At 33.5% G+C, this 14,423-nt stretch overlaps 1 protein-coding gene across 3 annotated transcripts in view; it reads left to right on the top strand.

Annotated features, from left to right (window-relative positions):
- LOC111004449 overlaps positions 1-14,423 on the top strand; it is a 38,919-nt gene that overhangs the window by 12,337 nt on the left and 12,159 nt on the right. For 2 of the 3 annotated variants that reach the window (XM_045628461.1, XM_045628462.1), the window contains 3 exons: positions 6,905-7,087; positions 8,070-8,202; positions 8,412-14,241. In XM_045628461.1, coding sequence (XP_045484417.1) covers positions 6,905-7,087; positions 8,070-8,202; positions 8,412-14,241 — 6,146 coding nt within the window. Of the gene's footprint in view, positions 1-6,254; positions 6,362-6,904; positions 7,088-8,069; positions 8,203-8,411; positions 14,242-14,423 lie in introns of those variants that run through there. The other variant, XM_045628463.1, reaches the window with a different exon arrangement.

The raw sequence follows: 14,423 nt of genomic DNA, 5'->3' as shown, positions 1-14,423 counted from the left end.
TTATCACTTCTGATGCCAAAAATAAATGATACCCTTTAAATGACTTACAGATATCCTTAATTTTTTATTGTTTTTATTTATTTAGGTGAATATGGTTGGCAAGTTTTTTATTCGATCGTGACAACGATTGTTTTTTGACATCACATTAAGGGAGATAAGGTTTCTTATATGCTTTAAAAAATACTGTGTTGTAAATTTACGAAATTTTTGTATCGGAATATACTCAGATTTGCACGTATAGGTAGCATGATAAATAAGATTTATAAATGTTCGACATCGGTATTTATTCAAAATCATTAGATTTTTCAATACATATAAATAATAATAGAGTCGCTGGTAGCGTCTAATTTATACGTTGGAAATGCCACCATTTAAATATTTTCTCTGAATATTCGCCTTCCGTAATGTAATGTCAGCCTTTTATGATACATAGTCAATCAATTCATTGCCTATAATTTATCAAACTCATAAAATGTCAAAGAGCTTGACAAAATCTTAAAGAATCAAGTCCGATTATCATTTCAAATCAAATTTAAAAATGAAGAGCAGAAATATATTTACATTTATTATTGATTTTATTCGTGTTAATTTTAGACTGATACTGATTAACTGGTAATCACAACAGTCACACAAAATCAATTAATAACATTGTTTTTAATAGTTTTCGATACTATTTTCTGATTTTTTACAGTAATTTATATTTAATTTAATAAAGCAGTAGTTACGTAATCGATGTGTTCGTCCTTAACCAGACAACCAGATGTTGTATTTGTGATCGCACTGATACATTATATTCTCTATTTTTTGATATTACGTACAGATTGAGTATCGGTTTGTATAAATTGTAAGGAATAAACTGAATAATACTAGATAGTTCTCAAAAATTTATACCATTATAATATATGTACTGGTTTGTAACGTAGACTATAGTTAAATCATAAATATTTTAAGGAATAAATATTCAGTCGTGCGAAACCGGCACATGCATTGGCGTTGGAAATTGTTTTATGAAAAAAAAAATCTGTTCCTGACGCCAGGTCGTCTCATTTGGGTCTAAGCATGGCGGTATCATCACGATAATTTTTTTTCACCGTACGAGCAAGTGTTGCCTGTAGGTCGCTGAGTATAGAAAGAAAAATCCAATATGCACAGAGGTGATATGAATGCACGAACTCAGCATAGAGAGATGCAAGCTCAAGCCATTAGGCCAATCTCTTATATTAAAATTATATTTTATTGCAACTGCTAGTGATTAAAATACTGTGAAGTACCTTTTCATGATATTAAAATCTCCGTAATCAGGTTATCTCGTTCGGCATTTAAGTTATGTGCATCGCATGATAAAAAGATAAAATATTTGTCTCTTTCAAAAACTCTGTCATAGTTGAAAAAATATATAGTACAGTCAGATAAATTTAGTTACTGAAACGATTTTGATAACCTTTAATAGTCAGTCAGCTTAAAATATTGGCAATATCAATGATGTTAACTGCTTTAATAGTGTAAACATGGTTGTGGTAAACTTTGTCGACAAAATCTTTTGAACCACACAGTAAAGGTGGCCTTTCTCATTGCATTAATCTTGTGGCTGCAACTGTCCAATACAACTGTGCCGTTTGGTGATAGAGAGAGAAATACCTTTACCCCATACATTTATAAGGTGCATAAAGTTTTCCCTCTCTTTCGTACAGTGGCATAGTTATAATGGCGATACGTGATGTATTGTTTGCACATCACGAGCGTGTATACGCAAAACCGCAGACTCCACGTAATGTTTTGATGTCATATGTGTGCTCAAGTGTGATTTCGGACCGTTTTAATAACTTTAAAGTGACCATGAAATATTTAAAAAGCACTTTTGATCATGATTATGTGCATACAATTACAATTTCCCAAAGCAAACTGGAGTCATGTTTCTGTATAATAAAAAACACTATAAACGTTGCAGTTTTTGTTTCAATTGAACACATTGACAATATGCCTGAGTACAATAGTCTATCTGTTTAAAACAATATCAATTTATGGACTGAGCAATAAGATCATTAAGTTATCTACAACACATAATCCTAAGGAATGAATTTAATGTATTTTAATATATACAGCGAGCAATCTGATGCTAATTATCTTGACAATCGACACCGACAACATAATTATGTACAATTTACATTGTTTACAGAGGTTTATTGCTCATCTTTTAATATGTATTATATTGAAATAAAATAAGCCTGTGTGCATGTACAACCTTATTTTAATTTAACATTTAATAACTTTGCATGGAAATCAAAGACTTAGGATCCTTCAAGAAAAGAGCGTACCGGTTCTTAAAAGGCCGGCAACGCGCTTGTGATCCTTCTGGCAGTGGGAGTGTCTATGGGCGGCGGTGTCACTTAGCATAACAAAAAAAATCTGAAAAATTGTCACGATTATGATCAATTTGCAAACAGAAATATTCTACGCGTTGAGGTAACTGAACCGCATTAGATCATGGCGTTTTTTGTTGTTGTCTACACAAATGTCTATAAAAAGCTGTTCAATTATTTATCAAGGATTTTGAGTTGTGCATTTCGCCTAGTGCGAAGTATTAATTAAACGATTAATGTCATGTTAAATAATAATCATGATATTAGTAGTAACATAATGTAGTAGTTTTGAAATCCGTACTTTATTATGATTATATTACGTTTGGTTTGTCCGGAAGAATCTCTTTCTTTTTTTTGACGTTCATAAGTGTACATTATGTTACCTACATGAATAAATGATTTTGAATTGAATTGAAAATCTGCTTTTGGCAGTAAGATTTTATCATTCATTTGTCTCCATTTATTTTATTGTTCTGTCATTTTATATTTTAATAATATATAAATTTTCGAATGATTATAAAACATATCAAAATACATACTTTGTATTTTGGAAATTCTTATTATAATTTTCTTCATATACATTTCCGTATATTTCACATCGATTAAAAAACGTTAAAAAACTTATTTACTACTTATATTATAAAAATAAAATAACATTTTTTTATCGTAATAATAAAATGTTATATTAAATTCTTAATCTTATCGATCGAGAATAACGCAAAAGAGATTTAAATTGCTCACAGCTAATGGTCGTAGAAAAAAGGTATTTATAGAGATTAACCGTCGATATCACATCATGAATATAAATGAGTCAAGACAAAAACGAGATGTCTGGGAGAAATAATAAGAGCCGATCGACCACTTGTGTCTATGCGTCCTTGAGTGGAAATCCTTGATGAGTACACTCAACCGCCACCGGATAAGCACAGGGCTACCAATTAATATTATTACCATTATACGTGGATCATGTATGATTTATTCACGGCATGTTTCATTATTTTCCTATCGTATCATATTTAATCGTCGTATTTACGAAGTACTGAAGTAACTGCAGTTTAAACCTTCGTTCACTAGACACTTGAAGTTATACAAGGTAAATATATTACAAATATTTATATTATAAAGACTACTACTCGAATATCTATTTTTATCATTATAAATCTGTGGTTAAATATGCTGATTATTTACAAAACAACGATAATTATAAAAAATTTGCTTTGTTTAATGTCAAAGAGTACACGTGGTAAAGCGACCTTTCTCTCGCCCTTCCGCACAATTTGATCAGCCTTGTTCGATTGTCTGAGCATACCGTAGCAGTCAAGTTCAGGGTCTCTAATGAATTATTAAACTAACGTATTTATTCTCGTATTTTAGGCCATTACTTTGTTTGTTTAAAATAAATCAGTGGCGCTACAACATTTTTAAGTTTAGGCTTCAGATTTCTGAATCTGTTTCATGATATTTTTTTAAATCTAATAGGCCTGACACACGTCGTCGACTTTAGGTCGAAGACATGTTGGTTTCCTCACGATGTTTGAGCAAATGTTAAATTCGCACATAGAAAGTCCGTTGGTGCACAGCCGGAGATCGAACCAACGACCTCAGGTATGAGACTCGCACGCTGAAGCCACTAGGCCAACACTGCTCGTTTGTTTAGCTGCCGATATTTGAAAATTTAAATTATATAAGAGTATTGGACTACTGAAATATATTGTCTTTATTAGTACTGTTCTTAGTTCAGCATATGTCATATATCTATAGTTGGTTTCTATGTAACATTAGTTTCACAGTAACAAAATTAGGAAATAAATCAAATTTTTCAACTATTAAATCACGACTATATTGTTCTATTTTAAGATCAACAATGCTTGATCATTGTGAGACGTCCATTATGAGTATTGTTCTCGACATTTGGCGCAGGGTCAACGACTCGTGCAATCAACTATTTGGTTTAGTTTCGCCTTGTCTTAAATGAACACGATTGTGAGATTTGTCGATAGATATTCTATGCGTTTATAATTTTTGGCTTCTGTTGATTTTACGGTATCGTACGAATATACAGATTATGTATCAATTACGTAAACTAAACTCTCAGTATTTTTTATGTTTTAACGTATATTGGTCAGATCTAAATCAATAATTCGATGGCATAGAAAACGAACACTAAAAGCCAACATGTTAATCTAAAGCTATGAATGTATCTATATAATTTCGGTTCATAAATTTATAATAAGCCTTTTATTTATCTTCGTTAGCTGTCGAGATAAAAAGGTCTCATTGTTTGTTCTTTTTTCGAGAAGCATAATGTGTACGTTTTTTGCTATAACCTATTGTAAGTATTAAATATAAGCGTTTATGGTCGGCAACAGACGAGTATATACATAAATGAATAATATGAATGGTATATATAGTAATATTCATTCATTTGTTTGTTTTGAAATTTGAGTAAATTGGGCAAACAAAACTGGGCAAGGGCCGGGGTTTTGGACATCTGCAAATTACTCCGCAGATGGTAAACGCGATGTCGATCAATTAATCAACAGGTGGTGTAACTAGTTCTCATACTAATGAAACTACCAACTACTTAGCTAATATTGTTATTACGTTTTTATTCTTACTATCCTACTATACTGTTTCTTGAACTAATCTTTTCAAAAATAACTCTAACATTGCTCACGCACCTTTAAGATGACTTCGTATAGCATTTGTATGAAAAGAAAGCTATTTGAAAGTATACGTTGAAGTCGATAATGTTTGACTGCTTGTCAGATATAAATCTCCACAGATCACGAGGTGGTTAATGTGATATTCGTGTCGGCGCCCGCGCTGTTTCAATACGTATCTAACCGTTAGACTATTGTTAATTCAAATGCCTTAGGATAACATATTTTCTGTTTGCCTTTGTTGCCGCTACGTTACAAATTGATAATTTGACATTAACTTAATCGGTGTAGGAAGCGAATGATCTGACTAAATAGGGCATATATAATAAACAATATAATGTGAAAAAACTAAATATAGTAAGAGTCTACTAAACTGTGTGTTTAAGAATTGTGAGTCATGTTTGAACAAATGCCAATGCGTCAAATTAATATCGCTGTGGTGAAATATTCAAGAATGTTTAATATGCTGTGGAAATTAGATTTAAACTTAGTAATTCGACTTTATATGTATCAACTGTCATGAACGCATACATATTATTTAGAGCATACTTCATATTTTATATTTTTATCATAATTGAAAATTTTAAAATAACACACTGAGACCATACTGTTCTTACAAAATTTGTATAGACTTCTACGGGAATGACTTTCATCATCAAACGAATGTCGGGGTAAAAGTGTTCGATGCTAGCCTTGATAGCGGCCACACGATACTTCCACCCCTTGCAAAGCTAGGGTTGCATGCCCTTCCGCCTTATTGATTAGCACCTTGCATCTGATTAAAAATCCAATACATTTGTTTTAGAGTTTCGTCAGCGATATGTTCAATGAGTATGCCAGTGCCACGTCGTTCGTCATTGTACAAATATAAAAAATACGGAGTTTTATTTTTGTGTATTAGTGTAATGCATAGCGGCATCAGAAACTGTTAGTTTTCATCGAAACGAAGGTTTTATTACTTACTTTAAGCGAAGCAAATACGGGAATAAGTTTGAACATATTTGTCAAATGAACATCTCAAAAACAACTAGATCATTTATATGTAAAAACAATTATTATTAACTATTATTTTTATGTTAATATCTACATTGATCAGTGAACTCGTTTGTACAATTATTTAATTATACATATCAAATGCATTTTTCTTAGTTGTTTTCCTTTTACAAGTTATATTTGTAATCGTGTTGGCGGATTGCGGTCAGTGAGGGTAGGTTGCGACATTCGTTAGTACTATTTGCAATATATCAATCTTGCAAGTTAATGGCACCTCTCGCTTGGTGTGATTATTGTTGTTATGCTCTTTCGTGTTCGATAGCTGGATTAGGTTGTGCAATAAAGGTAAATATTAGTTATAATTGGCTTATGCACAACTTTCTAACGAATTCTATAATACGACTGGTTAATGTTAAATCTACATAACGTATTAGAGTTTTTTTATTGTTTACGATATCGCGAAATGTGCTTAGTAGAAGTATTGAGAATATCCATACCGCTAAATGACCTGCATCCTGAGCACACCCCAGATACACTCACTTTCACACCATCACAGAACACAACCAATCAATTAGGTATTACTTAGTTACAGTTTAATCTTTTTAATTAATTTTTTCCATTAGTTTTAAACCATATTGTATATATACAAAAAAAACTCTTAAATATAATTTATATTAGCTGTAGGATTACGAAATAAATGTTTAGACTATTTTTTTTAATTTTTAATGTTACGTTTATGTACGAATATGATAATTATACATACATACACACACACACATTAGAAATACTAACCTTATTAAAATATAAGTTTATTGTTTTCAGAAATCAAATATTCGTCGTTTTTTTGTTGTTACTAGAATTTACTACAATTGAAATAATCGATTTCAGTTTGCATCACCGACGGTGGCGAGTGCAGCGTGTGGTAGCAGCTCTTCTTCCTCGACTTCCTCGTCGTCGTCATCATCGTCATCCTCTTCATCAACATCATCTGACTCAGATACGCCTGATGCGGGTACACAGAACCCGCCCGATGACTCGAATGTTGCCCTTGCCGCGGCCTGCCAGTTACAGGTACCTTTTATTTCTTGATGATATGAATATATATATATATATATATATATATATATATATATATACTAGCGGATCCGACAGACGTTGTCCTGTCTACACGTCTTTAATTTCAAAATTTCAATATTTAATAAGCCATTTTGATGAAAATTATTATTCAAATGTTATGACAATATCTAACGATCCAGCACATGGTCACACACGATATAACACAATGATAACAAAACTTTTTTTAAATTTCGGGACAGACTAAAATTAAAATTCGAATATTATTTAAAATTTGAAACTGCGATGGTAGCGCCGTCTGTCGGATCCAATGTAAAACATTCCAAAATCAACAACAACTAATAAATTGAAAATTAATTAAAAAAACATTGTCCAGCGGACAAAATTGTGAATCTAAACCATTCCCAGATCCCCTTGAACACACACAAAAAATTTCGTCTAAATCGGTCCAGTCGTTTAGGAGGAGTTCAGTCACATACACACGCACACAAGAAATATATATATTAAGATTTTTTAATAAAATTAGTATTAAGCTACAGTACATAATTCTTGACTATCTGATAAATAAATAAACGTTAAATTTTATTGTTATGTACAATACCTGAAATAAATGTATCTGACCTAAAATGATACTCATAATAGTTCAAAATCTATTAATCTCCTTTTTTATTGAATAAAATTTTCTGGTGCTTTAAACCAAAATGATTTGCATACAATATACGGGTAACTTTCTAGAACTACTTATGTTTCTCTCCATTTAAATCAATAATTAGGAATACATAGTATATTTCAGTTAGTTTGATTGTCTTCATATCGATTTTTTAAAATTGTGACTACTTATGATAATACAGGATATTAATAGTTGCAGTTTATTTCAATGCCTGATAACTCAGCTTACTTAAGTTGCTGCTCCCCACATAATTCTTAAATTATAAAATCTATATATCATATGACGTAAACCACAAAAATAAATTTGCAGGTCATCGACGATGCAGACCTCGCGGAACTATTTCCAGAGCAATCGTCGAGTGCGCCGGTGCAGCAGACTAATTTCACGACGTTCGCTGAACACAGCGCGGCACCGGACGACGATAAATCTCCTGTTGATAATGGTGAGTCTTTTGGGTATTTCATTTGGAAGATGGAGCAAATTTCGAAAATATCTAAATACGGTGGTGATTAAATGTGACCTAGTAATAGATATTGTGCATGAATCTAAGTTTTATTTTTAAACCTTCCTTGTTTATTTCTTCGTATGTAATAAAGCAATCATTATTGTTTGGTTTTGTAAAATAAAATGTACGACATAATTATTTTCCAGGCGACGGATCCAGCAGTGAGATGGAGCTTACGCCCCAGTTAGTTACAGCTGCAATACAGAGAGCAACGGCTGATTCCTCTGGATCGGAAAATGAATGCTCCAATTCGGAGACAGTGCAGAATACATCACATTACGCGTCAAGTTTATTACAGCAGTTTGTTGCTCAAACACAACTTTTAAGCAATTCTGCACCTTTATCTAATATAAATTCTTCATCAATATCCTGTGGATTAAATGCAAAAGATGGAAACATTCAATCGACGATAGGGGATTGTGTGCTGGGACAGTTAAATAATCTACCAGAAATATCACCAATTACACCAAACTTCCTAAGTGGGAGTACTCATTTAAGTCCCCAACATACTGAAGAGTTGTCACTAATAAATAAAGATCTTGCGGAAATATCATCTGTTGCCGATTCGGTCGATATAGCCAACCCACCGAGTTTAGACGATTGTGTTGAGAATAACGACTTTATGAACCTGGATATAGCAGGAACTTCGGTACTGGGTAGTGCAAGTGATCTATTACAGAGTTCACATATCACAATCGCCAACAACGATGTCAACTCGTTGAATCAAATTGACCCAAACAAATTGTACTCAATCAATGCGAATTCGCTCGAATCTCAAGATGACTCGAAAAATGTTGCTGTTGAATCTAGAAGAAAAAGAGGTCGACCGCGAAAAGTAAAAAAAAATGAGGAATTTGTAAAGAAAGGAGCTGAATCTCAAAGGGATGACAAACAAGCCGCCAATGTCGACAATCACTTTCACAATAGTAATGACCCACCAAATGTTTCGCCTGATTCTGGAATTTTATCAAATCATAATTCACCAACTCAATCACCATTACGTCGTCTTGATATTGATGAGGGTAGCAGCAGAAATAGAAGGAAATCTGTTCAAAAAGAAAATACGTCAGAAAGAAAAAGTGCAAGGTCGAAATCAAAAACGCGAACCCGAACTCAAGATAGGTCTGATTCCAGTGACAATGATTTTAGGAAGAAAAGAAGTGAAACTGAGATAAAACAAATCAAAACTGAAGCCCCATCACCAGTCCCACTTAAACAAGAACCGAATAGATTGGAAAAACCAAAGAAAAACGACCGTAAAATCGATATCGCGGCCTTAGATAGAATGCTGTATGCGACGGATAGAGTCCTTTACCCGCCACGAAAAAGGCCGGGTAGAAAGCCACAAGCAAAAACAAAACCTATAAAAACAGCTTCAAAAACACTAAAAGATAAAAATCAGTATAACTCTGGTGACAGTGATAATGATTCAGCTTCTCCTAATAGATCTGTTCTGTCAGGGGTGTATGCTAAAAGGAAAGAACTCAATAGTAAACTTGCAGTCCTGCCAAAAAAGAGCAGTAAAACAATAACTAATACTTGGAGGGAAAATCAAAGTGAAAATGAAGCTGCCGCAGATGACATGATTGACCCTACATGGAAAGAAATAGATCTAAATCCAAAGTACAAAGATCTCCTCTCGGGATATAAAAGTGATTATGAATTTAAACCATACAAAAGCTGTAGTAGACTTATTGAATCGGGTTATAAAAGTGATTATGGATTTAGAAGCGGCTATAAAAGTGACTACAATCGCTCTGGTTACAAAACTGATTATAAGTCAGGATATAAGACTGATAAATCAGGATATAAAACTGACTACAGTGTTCGAAGTGGACGAAGGCGAATCAAGAAGTTGAAAAAGACGAGATCTGTACGCAATAGGTCATATTATAAAAATCAGAAGCATTTTGTATCTGATCAAGAAATATTATTGTTAAGTAATAAAACATTTAGCAGTCTCACGCTTGGGCATAGTTCAAGTGACTCTGAATGTGATAATTATATGAGAAAATCTGCCGCAAGTCCAAAATACATTAGTGTATGTACGAAATATCCCTTACCATCAAAATATGACTACAGTTTTAAAAAAAATAATCAGAAAAATATATTGCGGGTTAATTCATCAGATCCCTTTGCTCCAGGTCCAGTGTTTAGTGGGTTACAGAGACCAGTGACAACTTATAATATTTTTAAAGTAAGCCATAATAATAACAATACTCTTTTAAAACCTCCAGGGCAGTCAAAAGCTTCAAGTGGAACGTTACCCCCATTGAAACCTGTTTTTACACATAAATTCGGAGTATCGCCTTTAACCTCAACAAAACAGCCGCAAAAAGAAGTTGATAAAATTAATAGCAGAAATCTCTCCCCGAGAAATCGAAAGCACACTAAATTTACAGCGACAGCTCCCTTACCAACTCCTAAGAAGGAACATGTAAAACCATTACCAAATATATTCGAAAAAGCAAAAAATAGTTACATTCCTAATAAGTCTTTATCACGCAATGTTTTTCTAAATTTCAAAAAGTCTAACATCAAACCAACGTATCATATAAAGAAACATAGGAGAACTGTAGTACTTGCTCCACCCAAAATCAACTTAAAACCTACAGAGAGACCATCTCGAATCACAATTAAAACAGAAAGTAAACATCACAGACATCGAAGTAAAAGACGACACAGGTCGAGATCAGTGTCTCGGTGCAGAGAATCTGCTAACCGTAATGTAGCTGAAACAATTGATCAAAAATTTAATACTGATATGGATAATCTCATAAACAATTTTATTAAGCTGTGCCAGGTTGCACCAAAATTATTGACAAACGTCGCATTAAACTCTCCAAAGCATGTAGAAAAGGAGAAACCTCAATCAGATACCGCTACAACTAAAGTAGTAAAGCGAACATCAAAGAAGCGTAAAACTTCTGACAATTTAGAAACTGCCACACCTACATCAAAACGAAGACATAAAAAGCAGTTGGCAGAATCTCAAAATAAGGGTGGAAAAGATACAAATGAACATAAACTACCGCTTAAGAAAAGGCATTATCACATAAACTCGTCTACCAGCAATTCATTAAGTTTAAGTTTAGTGACCTCGGAGTTCGATGAAAATTTGAAGAATGAAGCTGGATCGGAAAAGTTTTTGTGTACAGAATCTGATTGCCTTGTAGATTTACAAACTCAAGATGCAGAAAATTCGCCTAAACCTAAAGCAGTTTCTGAAAAATCTAAAAGGCCGGGTGAGAGTTTAAAAATTGCGGCATCTGAAAGCAAGATTATTTCAGAATTACTGCCGAAGGAAACTAAAACAGATAGTGATACTAAAAGTATAATAATAAAAAAGGATGAAAGCAATTCTCCAGTCATGGATGATTCTGCTTCAAATTCAATTAATATTACGGACGATGATTTGTTGATAAAGAAGCCATCGGAAGAACAGTCTGAACTGTCGAAAAAAATATATGAAACCTCCGAAAAATTAAAAGCTGTCCATAAAATGGTTCATGATTTAGAGAAAAGCTTACCGAAAACGAAAGATGTGGATGTTAAACCTGAATCATCAAAATTAGACACTAGTCGAATTTCCTCCCCTAGATCTGAAACAAAATCATCACCAATGCGAAATCCGATAGTGACGCCGAAAAAGCGTCATAGGCTAGAAGCTGAAAAGGATACATCGCACTCCAACATAGATAATGTGGTGCAATCTCTATCTAAAAAAATATCCGAAGAAAAGCCTTTGATGTCCGATAAGAAAGATATAAATGAAAATACATCTCAGGAAGATGTTAAGGATGATGATAAAAATTCATCTACTTCACCAAACACTACATCCGTTCCAACGTCAGGTAGCGGAACAGATCCTTTGAAGAGTATGTCTGCCAGATCATTATATAAGAGTGCAATTCCACCTGCACAGAAATCAGAAATAATGACTCGAAAGAAAAACAGACTCGAAGGCTTAACAAGCAATTTAGTTTCCAAAATTAATCCAAGTGCCGCTACAAAAGTACTTGATACACTTTTAAACAACAACATAAGAAAATCAATAGAATCACGAATATTGGAAAAGGAGAAAAGTAATTCTGACAGTAGTTGCAGTAACAAATCAGATGATAAAATCAGAGGAAAAGATTCACCGAATAATCAGATAAACACTAGAGCCAGTGTAATTAAATCTCCGGTATCGAAAGGTAAGCTATTGGAGACTAAATGTAAAACCAGAACATCAGACTCGTTAACTGGTAACACTGTAGTTGTAAACGTTGATAATCCCACTGGAATTTTTGAATCGTCTGTAGACTTAGAAGACCAAATTCCAAAGTCATCTATATGTGTCAGTAACATACTAGCTGAAAAGAATAAAAAAATGAAAAATCACGATTTGAAAAGTTCTATATTATCTTCTATCGATACTGAATCGGATATACCATTATCCTTGATCGCAGAATCTTCTGATTCTATTATAAGACCTAAACGAGGAGAATCTATAGCGGCAGTTATATCGGATAAAATCCAAGAGACTGCTGGTGGCCATAACTTACGACAACCCAAAAGAAATTTAATGACTGATAGTGATGATGCAAACGAAAAGAAAAAGAAGAAAACTTCTAATAATATCATAAGAGAAAGTAAATTAGTACTTCCCTCTAAAATATTAATTCCGAAAGTTCAAGCAGAGAGGATGCCAATTGGTAATATAATAAAGAAATGTAATTTACAAACTAAGAAATCTGAACAAACTGCAGAACCCAACGATACTATTAAAACCATTGATCCTGTCAAAAAGAAACCTCGAAGGCGAAAAGCTTTCAATAGGACGGGTTTCCCAAATGTCAAACGCAAGAAGAAAAAGGTTGAATCTAATAATTCGGCTAACAGCTCACATGATCAATTAGGTTCCGAAGATACGGATAGTTCTGCATTTGAGAGAGTGCCGAAAGATGGTGAAGCGATGAGTAACTTCTTAGAACGCACTACTAATATGCAACCGGAGTTAAAGATTGTTTTAAATAAAGATGAATGTCCGAAACAAGGGCGTTTGACAGTTGTTGCCTTAGAGAAACTACAAGGAAGGGAAGCAGTAAATAAATCTAATAAACAAACCGATAAAGCTGCTCCTGAAAAGAAAACTTCGTCGATACTAAGAGCGCCTGCTTTACAATTAAAACAAAAGACTGATAAAGAAATTAAAAACCACATCAATAAATGGGAAGTACTAAGTGAGACTGATAGTATACCTTCGTTAGCGAGTTCTCTTGGCAATGACCCTGAAGACAGTATTCCATTGAGTTTATTGAACTTGAAGCAAAAGGCCAATAGAGTAGAAAATATTGAGCGATTAAAAAGAAAAAGTCGGGTTCTTTCGCCTTCTAATGAAATCGAACAAATATTTTCAAAACGGAAGGTCGTAGAGAAAACTTGCAAAGTTGGACTTCGGCCGAAATCCAGTCTGGCTGTTTTGTACCCCAGTGAGCGAAGACATACCAGAAGTTTTGATAATACTGCTGAGGATGGGAAAATTAAGCCAAGAAAATCAGAAAACAAAAAAGTTTTAGAGGTTACAGAAAAAGAAAAGATTAAACCTTTGGGCATAATAACAAGGAGAAAGTCAAGATCATGTCAGCTAAATAAAAAGGTGGCTAATGATGTCGTAAACAGTTCGAGAGAGAGTTCATTGGAGACGATTGTTAGTCGTAAAATGCCACTGTCACGGGAACCATCTGTCGACACACTACTAGACCATGATGAAAATGAGCCCTTACCGCTTAATGAGAAAGAAATTGACTTCGAAAAAAGCATAGATGTCATATCCAAGAATATTATTTGTAAAAAGAGGGTCGCTGCTTCTAGAGATGGAAGCCCGTCTAACGGAGTGGATAGTAAAGAGAGAATTGTGTCTAAGAAAAATCCCAGACTACGAAAGAAGTTCTTATTAGCCGGCTTATTTTCGGAATACTACAAGGAAGAGTAAGTTTTTTATAAATAATATTGTTAATCCGCTGCAACGCATTTCATAATTTCAATAATTGAATTAATCTGTTTCGTTCTGCAATCGTAATCATTACTTAAATGATTAAACTGTAAGAGAAAATGTCACTTAAGCAATTTAAATATATTTTATGTATTAGAAAAACTCTTATGACAATAAT

Source organism: Pieris rapae, chromosome 5 (genome assembly GCF_905147795.1).
Source record: "Pieris rapae chromosome 5, ilPieRapa1.1, whole genome shotgun sequence".
Lineage (NCBI taxonomy): Eukaryota > Metazoa > Arthropoda > Insecta > Lepidoptera > Pieridae > Pieris > Pieris rapae.
Note: the sequence above shows the minus strand (reverse complement) of the source record. Positions and strands in the feature narration are given on the sequence as shown.